The sequence below is a fragment of the Pantherophis guttatus genome, chromosome 1 (genome assembly GCF_059756535.1).
Source record: "Pantherophis guttatus breed Tessera chromosome 1, ASM5975653v1, whole genome shotgun sequence".
NCBI classification, from domain to species: Eukaryota; Metazoa; Chordata; class Lepidosauria; order Squamata; family Colubridae; genus Pantherophis; species Pantherophis guttatus.
In genome coordinates this window covers 152,988,170-153,008,715 of record NC_142063.1, presented here as the reverse complement: position 1 = coordinate 153,008,715, position 20,546 = coordinate 152,988,170, and the positions used below count along the sequence as shown (strand labels likewise).

The window sequence follows — 20,546 nt, the reverse complement described above, 5'->3', positions numbered from 1 at the left end:
CAACAATCTAGCAAAGTGACAAGCACTTGTTCTTGGGTGAATTCTCTGGATGTCCTTATCTGTCCCTTTGGTTGTGGTTACATAAAGCTTCAGACAGCTAAAAATAGACAAATCAACTTAGTTCATCAATAGCAATAATAATGTTTCCTGATTATTATGTGGTAAATGCCTTTCATCCCACATCCGTTTTAGTTTCTTGAAGTTGCTGCATTGCTTACTGAAACTTAACACAATTTCTTCTTGTTGTAATGGACAATAGTTGCTACTGGAAGAATTTGAAACGAGCAAATGCTCTCAGTGTTTTTTTCCATTGTGTTCCTTTATAGCAGGGGAAATGTAAGTCAACCAGCTATTGTACAAAGAACATAGTACCATGGGAATTTCCATTGTCCAACAGTGTTTGGAACTTTCATGGCATGGTTATTGCATTTATATAGCGATCTGTAAAGTGTTTCTTTCTTCAGGAGTGATTATATTCAAGAAAAATCAAGTAAATTTCTTGATCCTCTGTGGTGTTTCTAAGATGCTTTATTTTTATTGATTTAAAAAAACCCACTTTGCAATAATATCTCATGGTTCTTGTGCATCATAGATACCTTTAGATTTAGAGAATGAAAAATAAAATTCTTGCCTGTTGTATGATTGTCACCCATTGACCCATAGAAAACCCTAATGCAGATATTTATAAAGATTTCTTCCAGTGTTCTGATAATATGATAAATACTGTTTGTATATCTAGGTTCGGCAAAACAGCCCTTCTCCTACAGCATTGTCTTTTGGGGACCACCCTGTTACGCAACCCAAACAGTTATCGTTTAAAATCACTCAGGTGTGTATCTTGAATTCTCAGTATCTATTTAGTGCTAAGTAAATGAATGAATGAAGGCATTAATTAGTTTCATTAATCTTTTTCTCGCCATTTCTATCTCCATATTTCTGAAAGTGCCTTTGCAATGAATCTGTAGGTCTCCATAACAAAAGTGAACCACGTGGTGCAGTGAAATGCTGGTGATATCTAGAAACAAAGCATTCTTAATGTCTGTGTGTTTTCAACCCTCTCCACTGTAATATCAAGTGTTCTGCTAGGAGATATTTATTTTAAAAATATTGAAAATATTTCAAAACATTTGCTTTGGGATTTAAGTTTCCACGACTCATAGTTAAATTGGAAACATCAGGTGATGAATGAAACGGAAGAAAGGGAGGAAAAAAATGCTGGTCATTACTATTAGGATTATCTATTCACAATAACAAAAACAAGGAACAATCTAATCAAAGATGAGTTAGAGCCACTGTTAAGGCTTACCTGGTGGTAAAGGTGGTGCAGTGTCAGAATTTCTCTGCTCTTATAGCGTCCACAGATTGCTGCTCTGCAACCCTGTTTCAAGTGACACAAATGTTCTTGGGTAAAAAGGAGGACCTCTTACAAGGGATATCCCCAACATTTAACTGCGTGGAGGAACTTCCACAGTGTCTGTCAGATAAAGACACCTGGATTTGTTCCCAGTTGGATGCTGGCCTTATTACAGGTTCAAAGGAGGTTCTTAGGGTGGAATCTTGTCCAGTTATCTGGGAATGGTTTGAACCTGTTGGACTTGAGGAAGTGGATAGGGTCCTCAGGACTGTGAGCTCAGCCACCTGCTCTTTAGATCTATATCCCTCCTGGCCAGTGGTGGGTTGCTACTGGTTCGGCCCAGTTCTACCAAATAGGTAGTAACTTTAGGAACTAGTTCTCTGAACCGGTAGTAATGGCAGCCAGGCCACACCCCTGAACCAGTCCCCCGGTCGCTGCTCGCTCGCCCACCTGACACATCCGTTGGACAGTAAGCTGACCGGAGCAAAGAATCCTTTCAGCCGCCTTTCAGCTACAGGGCACCGAAAAGTCCTTCAGCTGGTGAGAAGAAAGCTGCGCGTATGCAAAGATGGCGGCAGCGACTGGAGGTCTTTCCGGCACTGTGCGCCAGTGGCTGGCTGGAAAAGGAGCCTCTCGGCTTCCAGCAGGTTCAGTCCCTTCACAGAATCGCTTTTCTCTATGCCCGAGAAAGATCAAAAGGCAAGGAGGAGCCTTGAATGACAAAGTCGTCAAGACGAGGTAAAAGAAAACGAACCACTGAGGGAAGGAGCCCCCAAAGCTGCTGCCATTGCAGCCCCCCCCAGCTTGGAACTCCAAGCGGAAGAAGTCCTCGGCTGTTGTGAAGAAGAAGCAGCTCTGGGTGCACCACGCCCGCTTCTTTCTCTTTGAGAGCTGCTTTGCAAAGCCAAGGGCAGAAGAGTTGGCTCAGGAGCGAAGCCGGCGAGGCAGGTGGCCAGGTCAGAGGGAAGCGCAGCCCGAGCTCTCTGGGACGGGTAAACAAGTGTGGGGAGGCGAAGGGGAGCAGACTCAGCCCCCTGTGTGTTGCACCCTCTCCCAGTCTTCGCCCATGCCTCCGTGCCGCCAGCATCTCCCAAAGCCGCTGCTGTTGGAGCCGTGACAGGGATTGGAGCAGCCCGGTAGCAGCCATGAGCCGTGCTTTCCTCTGAGCGCTGTGGGCGGCAGAGGGAAACAGGTGCTTCTCTCTGCACAGAGCTTTCCAAATGAGACTTGGAGGAAAGCGCAGCTCATGGCTGCTAAATTTTACTGTGCTGCGCCAAACGCTTTCCCATAAAGAGCAACGAAGGAGAGAAACAGCCGCTGACCTGAAGAACACGTGGACTGGAGCAGCTCTGTGTGCTCTCCAGTGGCTGTTTCTTCCCCTTCATTAGCGCAGCACAGCGAAATATAGCAGCCATGAGCTGCGCCTCAAAGTTAAATCCAGAAAGATCTGGCTCGGGAGGAGAGCCTCCATCTACTGGCTCAGGGCAGCGGGCTCAGGTGCAGCCCAGACAAGCTGAGGAACTGCGGGGAGCCTCTCGTGTGTTACACCCCTCCCAGCCTTTGCCAGCGCCTCCGGGCCGCCAGCGCCTCCTGAAGCCGCTGCCATTAGATCCGCGACAGGGACAGGGGCAGCCCGGTAAGCTGGGCGCCCAAAAACGGTGCAGCGGTGCGGGGCAAAGGCTGGGAGGGGGATGCAACATATGGGAAGCTCCCCGCAGTTCCTCGGCTCGTCTGGGCTGCACCTGAGTTTGCTGCTCTGAGCCGGCGGAGTGGGTTGCTCCGGCTGCAACCATGGGGAAGGCCCATCAGAGGTGAGAAGGGGCGCTTTTCAGCCTGGAAGGGCAATGGAGGGAAAACCGAGACGACCACCGCCACCCCACCGCATCCTGACCTAGATATGGGGCCAGAGTGTCCAAAAAAAAAGTGTAAAAAAGTCCCAAAAATTTTAGCCATCTTTTCTGTGGGTGTGGCTTGGGGAGGGTCATGTGACTGAGTGCGTGAGTGATGTCATGTTGGCCATGCCCAATCAGTCACATCCCCCACCTAGCCATACCCACAGAACCAGTAGTAAAAATTTTTAGAACCCATCACTGCTCCTGGCTTGTTAAAACAGGCTGGGGGATGTTGTGTGAGTGGATTCTGGGAGTGATTATTTTTTCTGTAAAGAAGGGGATTGTTACTTTACCTCTTCAAGAGTCCTTGGTTCACCCCCTCCTCTAGAGGCCATAGCTAGATCCCACTAGACGGTTTTGTCCAGTATCTCATCTCCCTTTTGAGGGGAAGTTGGTAGAGAAGATGGACCTTGGAGGAAACAGAGTATCTGAATCATATCAGTCAGGATTCAGACCTGGGTATAGGATGAAAATGGCATTGGCCATGCTTTTGGATAACCTCTAGTATGGGCAGGATGTGGATAGTGTGTCCATCCTTACTCTACTTGACCTCTTGGCAGCTTTTGATGCCATCAATCATGATAATCCTGGGTCAGCTAATTGGGATTGAGCGGCATGGTGTCATGTTGACTCGTCTCCTTCCTTCAGAGTCTGCACAGCATATACAGCTCTGATTATAAGGTGTTTCGTTTTTGATAAAGATTAGACGTAAAACTATTATGTCAATGGACATTTTATCTTGGGTCCTCTTCATTAGTACATCTGAATTTTTTTATCTCTGAAATTTTTGTTAAAGTTAAATTTTTGACTGGACCTTGAACTGACTTTTTTGTTGACACAAATAATTTATGGCACATTAACTTGCTTCTTGGTTGTTCGAATAACAAAAGCCATTAAGATACATTTTGTTAAGGTAATGATGATTTAATAGCTGACCAGCTGCTGTAAGGCTGTAAACCAAGATGATGCAATGAGAATGAGTCAGCAAGGTTATCATTTTAAGAGGCTGTCCATAGAAGGGTGGCCATTAGAGGGAGTCTCTCTCTCCTCATGTTCTATCTCCATTGTAGTTCTCCGTGGTGCTTCCTGTTACAGTTGAAGATTGAGTGCCTGCCTTTGCTTAGCATGTTTATATATACTGTATATAACTTGTAGATAAACCACTGTTTGAAAAAACTCTGTGTACTGTATTTTGCTCCTGGGTTGTCTCAAAATATCAGTCACACTGTGCACATTCTGACAGGTTATGGGCCCATTTCAGAGAGAAGGCCAGAGCAACTAGAGAGACCAGAGATAAGAGAAACCCAGTGTGCACCAGAGCCAGAGGGATTGTGCAACATGGTTTGATAGTGGTTAGTGGCTAGTGAAAGAGAGCAGGCACATGGCCTCCCTTGGAGTAATGGGAGAAAGTTTCTTGGTGTCTCAGCTGAATGAGACAAACTACCTCTCCTGGAATGTGAAGATGGAGATGTACCTGTGGAGGGAGGAGTTGTGGACGATTGTTTCTAATCCACCAGCAGTCCTGGACGATAGGGACCAGAGAAGAAATAAAAAGGCACTAGCCAGCATACTTCTGGCTTTAAAGGACAATCAGCTGATACATTTAAGGGGTCTCCAGTCTGCGAAAGAGTGTTTGGAGGCTTTGCGCACTGTGTATGTTAGAGAAACTGCGTGCAGTAAAGTGTGGCTGACAAGGAGATTGTATAAAGCAGCTGTCACCAACCGGTGGTCCGTGGACTACTGGTGGTCCGCAAGAACATTTTGGTGGTCTGCAGAAAAATTATTTGCATTTTTTATATTGCACTAAATCAGGGCCCCTCAAATGACAGCCCCTGGGCCGGATATGTGCAATGAATGTTTGTGTTGCTACACAGAGTCTCCCCCTTCAGGGTCTTTTTGTGTGGGTCAAAGGGGGGCAGAAATTCCCACTTGGGGTCTGCTTCAGCCTCCTGGTGTGGGGCTTTGGGCGAAGACTGGAGGGAAGTGCCGCTGATGGCGAAGAGCCCGAGGACCTCGTTCTAGTGGGACTGCATCATGGCCTGGAACTGAGCCTCCAGGCGCCTGTTCCTGGCCTTGCACTCCTGCAGGTCTTCCCTCTGCTTGGAAAGCCTATGCTCATTGTCCTCAGTGAGGTGCTTCTGCTGAACCTCCTCCTCGGTCAGATCCAGTTTGAGCTGAGCAGCTGTTTTGCCAACTCTTTCTCATGGTGGCTGCTTAGCTCCAACAAAAGCTTCCTGTTGGGGCCCTAAGGAGCCCAGGCAGGGAGGCGAGGAGTGGCTGGGAGGGTAGGGGCGAGTAGAGTCTGGCAAGGTGCCCCTTGACATGAGTGACATCGAGTTGGCCACGCCCACCCAGTCATATGACCACCTAGCCACACCCACCCAGCCAGTCATTAGGCAGATCATATTAGTGGTCCGTGGGATTTAAAATTACGAATTTAGTGGTCCCTGAGGTCCGAAAGGTTGGTGGCCCCTGGTATAAAGCACAGTTGATGCTGGGGGAGAGCATGTCCACACATCTGCAGGATATGAGAAGGACATTCCTTGAGTTAGAGGACAGAGAGGAGAAACAGAGGAGCAGCAAGACAAGGGTGCAGGACTACTCAACAAATGAGGAGAGGTTCTCCAGCATCATTTTCCCCGGCAGCAACAGTGTCTGAACACACTAGGAACACTTGGGTGTTGGACAGTGGGGCAAGTCAGCATATTGCTAATAATTCACAAAAGTTTTCTGTTTTGAAACCAGATATATGTTAGTCTGGCTAATGGTCAAAGAGCTGCTGTAAAAGGGGAAGGTAACGTGTATGTACCTGCATTAGATCATAATCTGTCAAGTGTATCTAGGTTAGGCAGGGTTATGAAATACTGTTTGCAGAAGGGCAGTACTCCATCAGGAAAGGTGGAAGGATATGTGCATGAGAGTTTAAGAAGGATGACTGTACCTTCTGGGAAGGCAAGAAAATAATTGTGCATGTGTACTTACGAAAGCTCCCACACATGACAGTTGCATACATCTGTTACATAGGAGATTGGGGCATGCAAGTTTTAATGTATTGAAAAGGATGCCAGACCAAGCTGAGGGGCTGAAGTTAAAGAAATGTAATGTATATTTGGATTGTACTATTTGTAAGGAGTCAAAGTTCAGGGTGTATCCTGTGAGTTAGAAAAACCCAAGACAAACAAACAGAGGTATACCTAGGAGACCTGAAGGGTATAATAAAGGTTTACTTCAGTGGTGGGTTGTCCCCGGTTCGCACCGGTTCTATAGAACGGGTAGTAAAACTGGCGGGAGGCTCCGCCCACTGACCCCAACGTCATCAAAACACTTCTGCACATGCGCAGAAGAGCATGTGCTGTGAACCGGTAGTAAAAGTAAGTAGAACCCACCCCTAGTTTACTTCCTGGGAGATTCAAAGCTGGTGGGGTTAGAGTAGGTGGTATTCATAATGAACCCCGTAAATACCAAGAGATAGGATCTTGGCTAGTACCTAAGGAACAATGAGATAAATGGAGGAAGCCAAAGTTAAAGAGAATGACAGGCAGGCAGATAAACCAAAGTGAGGAAACTGAGCTAGTGAAAAAAGAAAGTAACGGTATCCAGCCAAGGGATGGTAAACAGGATGTAATGGAGATCAATGAGACAAAGTGTACAGAGTCAGTAGATAATGGAATTAAAAGTAGTTCCAGCAGCAGTAGTAGTAATGGTACTAGTAGCGTTTGTAGCAATAAGAGTAGGAACCAAAGCTGGAGGCAAGGACATAATCCTGAATATGTTAAAGCACTCAGCTGTTCAACTTTAAATGGGTGGAGTGTTAAGGTAATGATGATTTAATAGCTGACCAGCTGCTGTAAGGCTGTAAACCAAGATGATGCAATGAGATGAGTCAGCAAGGTTATCCCTTTAAGAGGCTGTCTATATAGGGGTGGCTATTAGAGGGCGTCTCTCTCTCCTCATGTTCTATCTCCATTGTTCTCCGTGTGTGCTTCCTTTTATAGTTGAAGATTGATTGCCTGCCTTTGCTTAGCACGTGTATGTATACTGTATATAACTTGTAGATAAACCACTGTTTGAAAAAACTCTGCACTGTATTTTGTTCCTGGGTTGTCTCAAAATAGCAGTCACACTGTGAACACTCTGACACATTTGCACTAATAGGGTGTGGGGAGGCAGATTGCCCTTTCTTTTCCTTGTGTTTGGAAGGTTTTTGGCTTTTTGTTGTAAATTTTAGAGGCTTGAGTTTTTAATACATAGGGATAACCTAAGCATCAGTCAGTGCTCTCTGAATAAAACCACAGAAATTTATACAGTGCTAATTTTTTCTCGGGCTTCCTAAGGTAAATTGTTGTTTTGTTTGGGTGAAAGATATCAATAATTACTTAGAAAAGTCTGTTGTGATATGCATTTGCTCTGTTTTTACATTCTCTCTTCTCCCCCCCCATTTTTTTTTATACAGACTGATCTCACAATGTTGAAATTAACTGCACTTGAAAGTAATAAAAATCAAGACTTGGAAAAAAAAGAAGGTCGTATAGATGATTTGCTCAGGGTAAATTTATTTATTTTATTAAATTTATTTTATTAAATGTGATAATAAGTTTAATAGAAATATTGGATTACCTGTGCTAAAGTAATGGAGTAGGAGAAACTATATGCTGTTTTAAAATGGTAACTTATATAGTTGTATTTGACTCAAAATACAAAAACAAAATGGCATAAAATTTGCTTATCGTGTTCTAAATATAATGTCCTCCCACATTTCCATATGCTTAAAATGAATTCTTTAGCCTCACTTCTGCTGCAAATTATTTTGCAAATAAATGCCAAGGTTTTCAAGAGAAGATACAACTGTACTTTTATTTATATGTAATTTATAATCAGTATTCATAATATGTATATACTTTCATTTAATTCTTAGGCTAATTGTGATCTACGACGGCAAATAGATGAACAACAAAAGTTACTTGAAAAATATAAAGAAAGATTAAATAAATGTATTTCAATGAGCAAGAAACTTTTAATTGAAAAAGTAAGTTGGATTGTATTTTATCTGTGTTTAGAATGTTATGGAAAGGAAACATTGCTTTGACCTTGTAAATAGAGGATGGGACCAGAAGTAGTTCAACCAAAACTGAGTTAGTAAGAAAATCCTTAGATCAAAATACTGACAGAATTGTTGTTATTGACACCTTATGAGAGCTCTCCACTTTCCTGTTATAGTCAGTCAGATGCTCTAATATTAGGGCAGCTGATAGGTGGAATAGTTTCCAATCATTGAATAAAATAGTTTGTGGCTACCTTGACTGAATAAACGGGTATCCTGTGACAGCCATATTGTGGTGAAATCCATAATTATTTTTTAACAATTCAGATTTTGAAGTTTTTCAGTCTTAAAAACATTTGTGACTCTGTAGTATGGCACTTGTGATACTAAAACAGGATATTCTGTTTAGCTTTGATGATTTCAGCTAATATACTAAGTGATAGAAGCGAACTGTTGTTTCTAATCTAAGAAAATCTTAAATAATGCTTGACTAAAGATTACTGAGTCCTATACAGTAAATAAAAACATTAACATTAATATTTTAGAAAAAAATAATAATTGTATAAGATTACAAAATACTTTAAAAATGCCACAGATCTAGATCATTTTTTATTAGTAGATGAAATTGCCTTTTCAGAAACAGTTAAGTCACACCTCTTGAATTTTTTGGTTTTTTAGAGCACGCAAGAAAAGCTGGCAAGCAGAGAAAAAAGTATGCAAGATAGATTACGCCTTGGGCATTTTACAACTGTTCGACATGGTGCTTCGTTTACTGAACAGTGGACAGATGGTTTTGCATTTCAGAATCTTGTAAAGTTAGTCAATGTTTTGTTTTTAAATTGCTAGTAATCATCAGTTCCCCGGAGTGGTTGATTTATATTAGTTCAAACAGCTAGTGCTGTGACTGGTTTTGTACACAGTGTTATTATTCTGTTTTGAAAATCAAAGAAACAGAGCACTTAATCAACTGCCCCTCCTTCCTTCCTTCTCTCCTTCTCTCACCTACCTACCTTCCTACCATTAATTGAGTCAAAATCAAAAGGAGAGTATTGACCACTTTCCATAAAGATTATTATAAGCATAGATCACAGATTTCAGATTGGCCATCGTCTATAAACACTTGCTGGTCTTTTGTTAAAGATCTCAAATCCACAATATAGCAGATCTATTAGTCTGCCTGGTCACAATAAACCAAAAGCAACAAGTAAGCCAGAAATTAATAAAACATGTAACTTGTTCTTAAGAAGTTCTGCAGTTTAAAGGCAATATTTTGATTTGCAGGCAACAGGAGTGGGTAAACCAACAAAGAGAAGATATTGAAAGACAAAGAAAACTTCTGGCAAAACGGAAACCTCCAGCTACAAATAATTCTCAAGCACCTTCTGCCAATTCAGAGCCTAAACAGAGGAAAAACAAAGCCGTCAATGGAGCAGAAAATGATCCATTTGTTAGGCCCAATTTGCCACAACTGTAAGCTCAGAACATTTACTTAAAGACAAATGGATGTATACAGGGTCATCTGTGACAGGGTCAGCAATGCCAAATGGCAGGCATGAGCAAGAGATCAAAGTGACCCCTCCCTCCTTTAACAAGCTCTGGAAAAGGAAAGGTGTTTTTCATCACCTGGACATGCCCAGAGTTTTGATACTGTTGACACACATAACAACCCACATGTGCATGTGTTAATACATACAGTATAACTAGATAAAGCAGGAGTCAGTCTTCTCTGTGGGAATTCATTATTATTAATGTGAATGGGGCCATGTATACGGATACTAGAGAGTGGAATTATATTTTCTCCCAATTTTCAGTGTGTAGTGAGCAGTTAGGTTATTTTTAATGTTATTTTTGTGTGCGAACAGCATTTTTGTTCCTTGCTTGCTCTCCCCCATAAAATTCAAAAGAGACAAGGAACTAATTCTTTTGATCATGCTAATTATAGCTTCTCCCACCCCTCTGAAAAAGAACTTGTTTCTTATATAATCATTTTGGTGGCAGACTTGTAATAAAATTGGTTTTCTATAAATACCCATATTTATGGAAATGTATAACTTAGACTAGATTTTAATTAAATACAATGTCTGAATATACTCTTTAAAACAAATTCATAGAAGGATTTTATTCTGGACGAGTCTTAAAATCTTGTTCCTGATCTGTAAAATTTAATCTCTTTGAAACTACTATTTTTAGGGTAATCAGTGGTTTAGCGTTCAAACAAAGCATAGTTCTTAATGGGTAATCCCACATTATTAGATCTTCAGTATTATTGGATTTCCAGGATCACTTCTAGATTAGATTAAAATTCTAGTGTCACCATTATTAGAACTCCAGTACCACTTCTCTTTTTTCTAATATATGAAGCTCTTTAGACCAGAAATACTAAAGATACTCAGTATTTGGTTCTCCTGGAGACAGACAGAGAGAGAGAGAGAGAGAGAGAAGGGAATTAATTTGGATTCTGAAATACTTGAATTCTGCATTCAACTCTTGCTTATTCAGGACACAGTTGTTTCTGCAAAGTCTGCAAAATAGGGCTGGGTACACTTCAATATTGATTGAGGTGGGGAAGCATAGCTGTCTCAGGTTTGTTAAAAGAGACTGGTTTTTTCAGTGTTCCAGGTGAACCTAAAAAAAGTTACGGCTGCTTTATAAATTGCCTGAACTCCAGTAAGTAGATTTCCTAAAACAATTGCAGGACCAAATGTCAAACTATTTTAGTGAATAGCATGGAGGTGCTTCATTTGTGTCACATCAAAGCACAAGCTTTTATCATTTTCAAGTCATGTACAGGTTTCTTCGTATTTAGAATAGCAATTGTTTTTATATGCAATTATCTTCCATTTGATTTTTAAAATGTTATTACTTGTATTTACCCTTGTAGGCTAACCCTAGCAGAATATCATGAACAAGAAGAAATTTTCAAGCTTAGATTAGGACATCTCAAAAAGGTATGTAATGTAATCAATTTTTCCTAATCCACTTTTAGTTTTGATTAGTTTGAAGTGCTATAATCACACAAGAAACAACCCTATTAAACTTCATCTCCTGTATCTTTGTTCCTTTCTAGAAAAACAGTTGTTCCCTTAATTCCATATTGTGCATGTAATAGTTATTTAATTTTAAATGCTTGTAAAAATGCCATTATTATGTATCAACAAAACACAATTATCATAGGGCTGTGTACAGTGAACATACACAAATAAAAATAAATGTCATCAAACCAACCTGCAGTGTTTGATAGATACTTGATTTCAACAAATAATTAAAAAAGCTACGTTTTCCTGAAAATATGTGTTCCACAATTCAAAGAAAAGATTTGGTTTTGAAATCCATGTTAGATTACACTTCCCTTTTTTTGAATTTATACTAATTCACATTTTTTCCAAAATTCATTTAATAAGTCTTTTATTAGTCATAATCTGTCTGAATTAACAAACAAACAAACAAAAACTAGGAATATGCACAAATCAAACCAAAATGAACATGGCCTAATTTTGGATTCGTGTTCATTTTCTGCTCTCTCTCTGCTGTTTTATATCACTACGCACAGATAAGTATGGTTAAAGTACCTTCAATATTAAAATAAATTATGTACAATTTTGCAGAATTTAATCCAATCATGCTGGGTTCCTTTGATATTTTTTGTACCATTTATATGATGATGATTGTACACCTGTGTCCATAATCCCTGATATACAACTATAATAGTGGCCAAAATTGTGAAACCTTTTGGGAAAAGTGTATTTTTGAGGTTTGATGGCTAATAATCACTTTTTTTTTGTAGTAGTACCATAAAATTCTGCGCAGACTGCAGGAATTTGGCCTAAAATCTAGAATTCCACAAAAAAAGCTATTTTTATCTCTCAAAGATTGAAACGCATTACATTCTTGATTAAATTATCTTTCCATTGATATATAATTTTATGGTACTACTCAAAAAGTGGTGTTATTAGTCATCGAACCTCAAAAATACACTTTTCTCAAAAGGTTTCCACAATTTTGGCCACTACTGTATATACATGTTTGAATGTGCTTCAGTTTGCATTTTTCTTTTGATTTCCTGTCCTCCAACTTGAATGTATATCCCAATTGTGCTATAGATGATATTCTAGGTCTTCAAAGCATATTTGAAATTTTGGATACACTGAATCTTCAACTCTCAAACAAGCAATTACCAATTACTCCATTATTCCTAGGATATGCCAAAATTACCCTTGGAGATAATTTTCCCCCTAACCCACTGATCTTTAATGTTAGAATAACTTTTTTGGAATATTCAGAACTAAGAATGTTAAATAACATAAATCATCCTTAATATGAATATTTTCAAATAGAAGACTTGGTACCCGAATACATGAAATTAGATAAATAAAGGATGGATATGAACATAGTACATCAACAGTTTGTCATAGGGGTTTACTGTAGTTTCTCAAGACTTTATACAAAGACTCAGAAAAGCAAGGATTTCTTTAGCATTCATTTGTATTTTCTTTTCAATTCCCAGTCACATTTCTTAGCAGAACTGGCATGATTATTTACAGTTGGAGATAGCAGGCTTGGGTTCATCCCTCTTCTTCTTCCCATTCCTAGATAAGGCACAGCTGCTTAAGATTCTAAATTGCAGAGTAACTGAAACTCTTTTCTCTCTACTTAATATAATGGAGCATAAATGTTTTCTGTCTAGATAGGAATGTAGTCTATATTGTTGACATTAGATATGTGCATTGCTCTACCGATAGTCAGTTAGCAACCACTTGTTCAGCAACTGTTCAAAGTTACAATGGTGCTGAATGAGTGGTACTTATAACCTGTCCTCAAAGTTGTGGCCATCACAGTACCTTGCTTGTGGAAAGAATAAAAGGTTGCCCACTAATATTATATTTTTATATCATCTGAGCTTTTTAAGATCAGCAACATCCAAAGAAAATGTAGAACAAAATAGTTAAAAGAGATCTATTACTTTTTTCATTGTTTAAAAGTGGTTAATTTTTAGTTTCTCGAAAAAATCTTGATTGATTTTAAGCAATGAGTGGCACTGTATATCTCCAGTATTATCTGGATTGATGTCCAAAGTAGATATTGATTATCTATTGTGTCATACCAAGATTGTAAATGAGAAACATGCTGGGGAAATTGACACCTATAGCAATGTATATATTTCCTTGTCATGCCCAATGAGTAGGAGTAATTTTGATTGGTCAGTCAAGGAAACTTTTCACTTTACTTAGGTTTGAAACTAGCTGAAATTCAGTTTAATTTATATTCTTGTACTATGAAAAAAGCCACAAAGAATAATTTAAGCTTTCAGTACAACTTCTTGTTCAATGCAGCTATCTAAATTAAAATATTCCTGACAGATGCTGTCTGACATCTGCTTGAACACACCCAGTGAACAAGAGCCTGCTCTTTCTCTGTAATTTGTTCAAAAGTAAAACTGTTTTTATTATTAGAAAATGTTTTCTAACAATCTGTTGCAATTTAGCTTTCTCTAGATAAATCCATTACTCCATGTACTCCAAAAATCTTTGGCTTCTTTTATGCAATATCCTATCAGTTATTTTAAAAGTGCTATCATATTCCCTCTCATTCTTTCCTTATCAACATTCTCAGTTTCTTCACTTTATTATCAAGTAGTTTAGCTTCTAGATCTGTTTGTCTGAATCCTTTTGCAAGTTTCATCCTGAGAACTGAATAGAATATTCAAAGCTCATAGGCAGGGAAGGAGTGATCAAGACAGAATAAAGTAGAACAGGGGTCCCCAACTACCGGACCGTGGCCTATTTGGAATTGGGCCATGCAAGCACAAGGGCTGCATGCGCACCAGCCTGCCACTCACGCGACCCAGTACCCGTCTCCCTCCCCACACAGCCGAGCCAGCAAACCGCAAAGATTGGGGACCACTGAAGTAGAATGCTTATTTCACTTCCCAGAAATCAGAAACTACAGTTTGCTTCTCTTGATACAACTAAAACTGGTTTTGCCTTTTTTTATAGTCATATTTTTCATTATTCATATTCTTTGTAATTTACTATTAGGCATCCCCTATTCTGTGCCCATGCATTTGATTTTTGTTTCCTAAATGAATTTTGCATTAGTTGCCATTTACATTTATTTTATTTATAACTCTTCTCTTTAATCTATTTTTTTTACTGATACTACAATTTTGAATTTTATTTCTGTCTTTTAATAAATTAGCTATTCCACAAAAAATTATGCCATCTGTAAATCAGACTGGAAGTGTTTCAACCACCTCCTCCAAGTAATTAATAAAAATATTAAAGGGTGATGGACCTAGGATAGAAACTAGTGACACTTCCTTCCATTTTTGTTCCAGTTTAATATAAATATATGACGCATGATTATATGTGTGTGTGTTTATGTCAAATATAAATATATTTTTCTAAAACGTCTATATCCATTTTATGTCAACCAGCTTCATTAGTTTGCTAATATGTTATATGCATTTGGCAGATGTTTAGCAATCAGTGAAGGAATTTACTTGATCAAAAACAAGACAAAACAAGGTTTTGTTTGATAGAACCATTTTAGTATTATCTGCTTTAGAATCTTCCTGAATCTCAATGCAGATGTGTCTATTGTTCCTTAGTCCTACTTTCTCTCACCTTTTTTTTTGAAGAACAACAACATCTCTCCTCTAGTCCATATTGTTTGTCCTCAAAATTGGTTGAAAGTTGTTAATTGGGATGTATAAAAAAATGGGTCCAACAAATGAAAGTAGTAGTTTGTTGCTTTATTTTATCACCACTGCAGTTGAGATGTGGGTAAAATATTGTTGTTTTTTTCCTTGTTCATTTTTGTAACATATTTTGCAGGAAGAAGCTGAAATACAAGCAGAACTTGAACGTTTGGAAAGAGTTAGAAATCTTCATATACGAGAACTCAAAAGAATAAACAATGAAGATAATTCTCAGTAAGGTTCTAGATTTTAATGTTCCATATTCATTTTCTCAATGTTTACTGGCTCTGGAAAAATGTGACAGAAAAATAAGCAAAAGATACTGTTACCCTACTTAGCCAGTTTTGGCTTCCTTTTTCATTCTTGTTTTTCTTGAAATAAACATAAAATAACACTATATATATATATTAACTTCCTTAGGTAATTCTGATAATTTTTTTCTTAAAAAGGCAGAATACACTTATTAATAATGATTTTAAAAAGTGGAAAATGTGCTCTTGTTCATTTGCATTCTTACCATCTTAAAATATCTCTAAATAATGCAGGGAGCAGACTTTTCTTACCTCGCAATCCTCCCTCCTTCAAGATACTTGAAAATTCGCTATTAGGAGATTTAACAAGCCACTTCATTCCTTTTCCCTTTCTAATATCCCTACCCCATTAAATTCTTTATATCCTGAAAGTTTGTGTGGTAGTTCATAGCAATTAAAAAAAAGCTCCGAATTTCTTTTTATGCATCTCAAGAGTCCTCTGAAGTAGTAGAAAATAGTATCTTATTTTCAGATAGTCCTCCTTTGCTGCCAAACTGATTTGGCATTTGACCATCTGTGTTTGATTTTGGTGGGAATGGCTCCTCCTTTCATATAAGGACTGGATTAAGTTCCTTCAATTTCATGTAGAGCACTCCCAAATGTCATCAGGTATTAGAGGTTGCAAAGGAGACTGTGGAGAAACTATATTCCACAGATACGCATCCTGTTCTTTTTGTAGAAAGGATGACCCATAGCAATGATTATCTGAGGTTTTTTTTTTTTTAAGAATAAAGAGTCAAACCTACAAGTATTGTATATCTTGATAAACCTTGTATTATTCTATAATGTGAACATTGTCATTCATGGATCTCTGAATAAAATTAGAAGCAATTCATGAAGCAGTTATTTGGGGTCCCTTCCATAGTGTCTTAAACGTTTCCATTAAAGTCCAGTTAGAAATCTTACTGGCTTGGAAACAAGTCTGAAGTGACTGACTTCTCATTTTAACAAATCTGTTTTTAAAAATACCAAGTACATAGTTAATGACATAATACAGTCTTGGTGGCGTTAGTGAACTCTTCTTCAGTCAAAGTGTTCAAACAGAAGCTGGATGGTTATTTGTCAAGATCCTTCTTAGCTGAAGATAGTACTCTTTCGTCCCACTGCATTTGCTGGGTGGGAGGAGGGGGGTGCCTTTTATTGTCTCCTCAATTCCCATTGATTCCCACAATAGTAGTAATATAAGTGCAGGAGCAGATTAACTCTCTCCCATGAAAATTGTGTGTGCTTGAGGGAACGGGCACAATGTGGACATGCATCTTACCCATGGTCCTTTACTAGCAGGAATTGAAATAGTTCAAGGAAAAGAGGAATTTAGAGATGCCAGTCTTCTGGTTGAGCTCACAGCATAATGGCTCTGATCCCCATCTGCCTCTGTAGTAGCCAAATGCAGTGACTCCTGCCAGATGCCATTTTTGATTAACTTATGATTCCTTCTTATTTTTAAACAGAGGGGCACAGGCAGGTGCATATTAATGTGATCCATCTTAGACTCCCTGCATTATACAGAGATGAAAATAAGTGCTTACATCTGCAAGTAGCTTTCTTCAACTTTTTCTTTCTTTCCCCCTTGCTTGTTTAAACACTGTAGATAGCGCTAACTTTAAAGCCCTGTCTTGTTTATAAACCACTTTTGTGCTTAATTTTTTTAAGGTTCAAAGACCATCCAACATTAAATGAGAGATATTTGTTACTTCATTTACTTGGTCGAGGTGGATTTAGTGAAGTATATAAGGTAATATCTTCCTTTTTGTGTTATAAGTATACATTGATTGCCAACACACTTCTAAAGAAATCTCCTAAGGCATTGTTAATATGTTTAAAGCAATATATTTCTTCTAGCACTATTGTGAGAAGCTTAGAAACTTTTTACTTTTATTTGTATTAACAACAGCATGATGTTTCGGCTACTCTTATCAATGGTATAGAGCTGTGGTTTCTTAAGTTTTGGACCATAGGTTATGAAATTACCTTGTCTCAGTAAATTATAGTTAAGATTGTGTATGATCTTGGATGAAACATTCAATTGATGGTAATTAAAACTTATTTTTAATCATATAGTTGTAAAGTCGCCTCTACTCCACCCTGATGCAAGGTATTACAGGGTTATTAAAAGGGGAAAAAAACCATAGTTGCAAAGCAGTTTACAAAACCGGGCCTATAATTTTAAAAAATCAGATTGTAAACATGATCAAATTTTCCTTTAGAAAAATAGGTGTTTTATGATTAATCATCATAGCACACACAAAAAAAGGGCAAATTGTCAACCTCTTCCCCATTGGAATTACCGAAAGAAAATTATCTCCAGAACTCTTTCAACATTCCAAATGCAACTTTTTATCACATAATTCCTGACTTTTCAAGTTTTACTTATCTCCATTTTAGATGTTTCACTTAATAAAATCTAGAGACTCACATGGGAAAGGGAAGTGTTAGGAGTTGTTTACTTGAAACTTTAACAGTATTTTTTTGTTTACTAATGTCATCTAATGGGTCTTGCAGGCATTTGATCTTTATGAGCAAAGATATGCTGCTGTGAAGATACATCAACTTAACAAAAGCTGGAGAGATGAGAAAAAGGAAAACTACCACAAGTAAGCATTTTTAAAAACCTTTCTTCTGGTGGCAAGTTAAAATGACACTCTAGTATCCATGATTAATGATTCCCTTTTTTTTCGAAAGGCATGCCTGCAGAGAGTACAGAATACACAAAGAGTTGGATCATCCACGGATAGTAAAACTTTATGATTACTTCTCCTTGGATACAGATACGTAAGTATATAAAATAATACCTTTTTGTTTAAGAGCAATTTGAATTATATTAATATTTTTAATATCCAGTTAATTTCATATTTTTATTTTATGCTTAAATCAATAGGTTTTTTTTTATTATCTGGACTATCTTTGTTTACTCTTGTAGGTTTTGTACAGTGTTAGAATATTGTGAAGGCAATGATTTGGATTTCTATCTCAAACAACATAAACTAATGACAGAGAAGGAAGCTAGGTCCATTGTAATGCAGATTGTAAATGCACTGCGATATCTCAATGAAATTAAACCACCCATTATACATTATGATCTTAAACCAGGTAAGTCAGAAACATTAATACAACTTCCTTTTTATATAGCATTTTTATAAAATATATCATTCACTTCATGCTTATTAACAAGGGAGTTTTCTATTTTTGTCCTTAAAATGAGATAGCATAGGGTGTTAGACTAGGACAAGAAGAGGCAGATTGAGTCTCACTTGGTCCTCTCATTCTCTCAACCCAATTTACCATGCAGAAAAATTGGAAAAGGCTGCTAAGTATAACATATTGCTGAAATTATGACCTAATTTGAATTACTTAATATATATAGAGAGTTAATATATTTCTTATTTTATTGTGTAATACACTCAACATTAGAGTTTTTATTCTGGAATATAAAATAACAATAGCCTAATTTGCTTCCACTGCGTAGAAACATTATTTTCTGTCTGTTTTTGAATAGGCAGGAAATAATTTTATTTTGTTGCTTTCTTTTTGGATTGCTTCTCAGTGGATACTCAATATAATGTACAAATAGAAATAACAAAATACAGTAGCTACAGAGTTTAGTCAATCAAGAAAAACTGAAATACAACAAAATTATAATGCAAATATAATTGCAAGCATTGTTTTCCAGTTTTTGAAGCTTTTGTTTTTCTATGAAATGCTTAATACACGAAAACTATAAAATTTAGTACAAATAGCATGACATTGTTACAATACCCAAAAGTGCATTATCTATTTAAAAATCCATAATTTGGATTTGAATTTATGAAATGTATACCAATCCTTATATAAAGTTTTTGTAGGCTTAATTGTAAACAACAAAGTTTGCATGCATTCTGTGACTTGAAATATAGGAACTTAAGATGTTTGAGATATGGGAACTTTAACTTTTTCCCAACTGCCAGCCATCCAGCGGTTGTCTGACTGGTGAGATGGGCAGCACATAAATTTAATAAATAAATAAAGTAAATAAATTGCCTTTCAAAGGTTTTAAGTGCTACATGGGATAGTTCTATGAATAGTTTATTTGTGATTTATAACATGCCTGTTAGATATTTCAGTTCTGTAAAATTTTTAGGGCTGTGCAATGCAATTGAAAGTGGAGTATCTCAGAATAAGAGATTCACTGAAGCTGTAAAGCTCGTTGGTTGCTTTGAAAGCTGTGTTCTGTTAACGCTGTGTGTCTGTGTAAGCATAGACAATACTTTTCCAGGGTCCACCAATGAAGCAAAGTAGCTAAGCAAATGTGGATATGCATTGAGAATTGGAACAACTTTTGAAGCAGCCACATGAACTCTAAAAGATGTGGGTATTTGAATGATTCAAAGAGAGGTGCTTTGTTCATACTTCTGCAAATCATGAAACACATCTTTAGTCCTTTGTTCAACCCTAAAAACGATTACATTCTCATCATTTGAATGAAATGTTGTTAAGCCATTATAATGGGCTAGACTTGCTTTTTATAATGAGATTTTTTTCTTTTGATAGGAAACATCCTTTTGGTTGATGGAACAGCATGTGGAGAAATAAAAATCACAGATTTTGGCCTGTCTAAAATAATGGATGATGATAGCTATGGTGTTGATGGAATGGACCTGACTTCACAAGGAGCTGGGACTTACTGGTATATTATTTTCTATTTCACAAACTTTTTTTCTTTTATTAAACCAAAAAAAAATGAAATAAATTTTTTAAAATGACATTTTAGTTATTCTCATGAATAACAAAGTTTATGTACATCTGCCCTACAAATATAGTAAAAAGACTGGTATCGTGCCTAATTCAGTTCATACCTTAATGGAACAGAATTTATATTTTATCATGCTGAGCTTAATAAAAACCTGATATGCAAATATAAACTGGAAATATTCACTGAAGACATTCTAATATTGAACATATACATTCAGGCTAAGAAACAGCCACCTTCTTTTTATATAGAGCCGTAGTAGTGCAGTGATTAGAATGCAGTATTGCAGGCTAATTCTGCTGACTGTCAGTAGTTCAATCTTGACTGGATCAAGGTTGACTCAGCCTTCCATCCTTCCGAGGTGGTAAAATGAGGACCCAGATTGTTGGGGGCAATATGCTGACTGTGTAAACTGCTTAGAGAGGACTGTAAAAGCACTATGAAGCGGTATATAAGTCTAAGTGCTATTGCTGTATATTTCTTAACCGTAAAACATTGGTTCTATTGAAAAAGGGAGGTAAACAG

General features: G+C 37.8%; 1 protein-coding gene across 3 annotated transcripts in view; it reads left to right on the top strand.

Annotated features, from left to right (window-relative positions):
- The window catches only part of TLK1 (tousled like kinase 1), an 82,445-nt gene that overhangs the window by 50,020 nt on the left and 11,879 nt on the right, over window positions 1-20,546 (top strand). For all 3 annotated transcript variants that reach the window (XM_034427256.3, XM_087884728.1, XM_034427262.3), the window contains 12 exons: window positions 740-829; window positions 7,700-7,792; window positions 8,162-8,272; window positions 8,966-9,102; window positions 9,569-9,757; window positions 11,169-11,235; window positions 15,121-15,218; window positions 16,949-17,030; window positions 17,798-17,889; window positions 17,978-18,067; window positions 18,216-18,385; window positions 19,823-19,958. In XM_034427256.3, coding sequence (XP_034283147.1) covers window positions 740-829; window positions 7,700-7,792; window positions 8,162-8,272; window positions 8,966-9,102; window positions 9,569-9,757; window positions 11,169-11,235; window positions 15,121-15,218; window positions 16,949-17,030; window positions 17,798-17,889; window positions 17,978-18,067; window positions 18,216-18,385; window positions 19,823-19,958 — 1,355 coding nt within the window. The remainder of the gene's footprint in view (window positions 1-739; window positions 830-7,699; window positions 7,793-8,161; window positions 8,273-8,965; window positions 9,103-9,568; window positions 9,758-11,168; window positions 11,236-15,120; window positions 15,219-16,948; window positions 17,031-17,797; window positions 17,890-17,977; window positions 18,068-18,215; window positions 18,386-19,822; window positions 19,959-20,546) is intronic.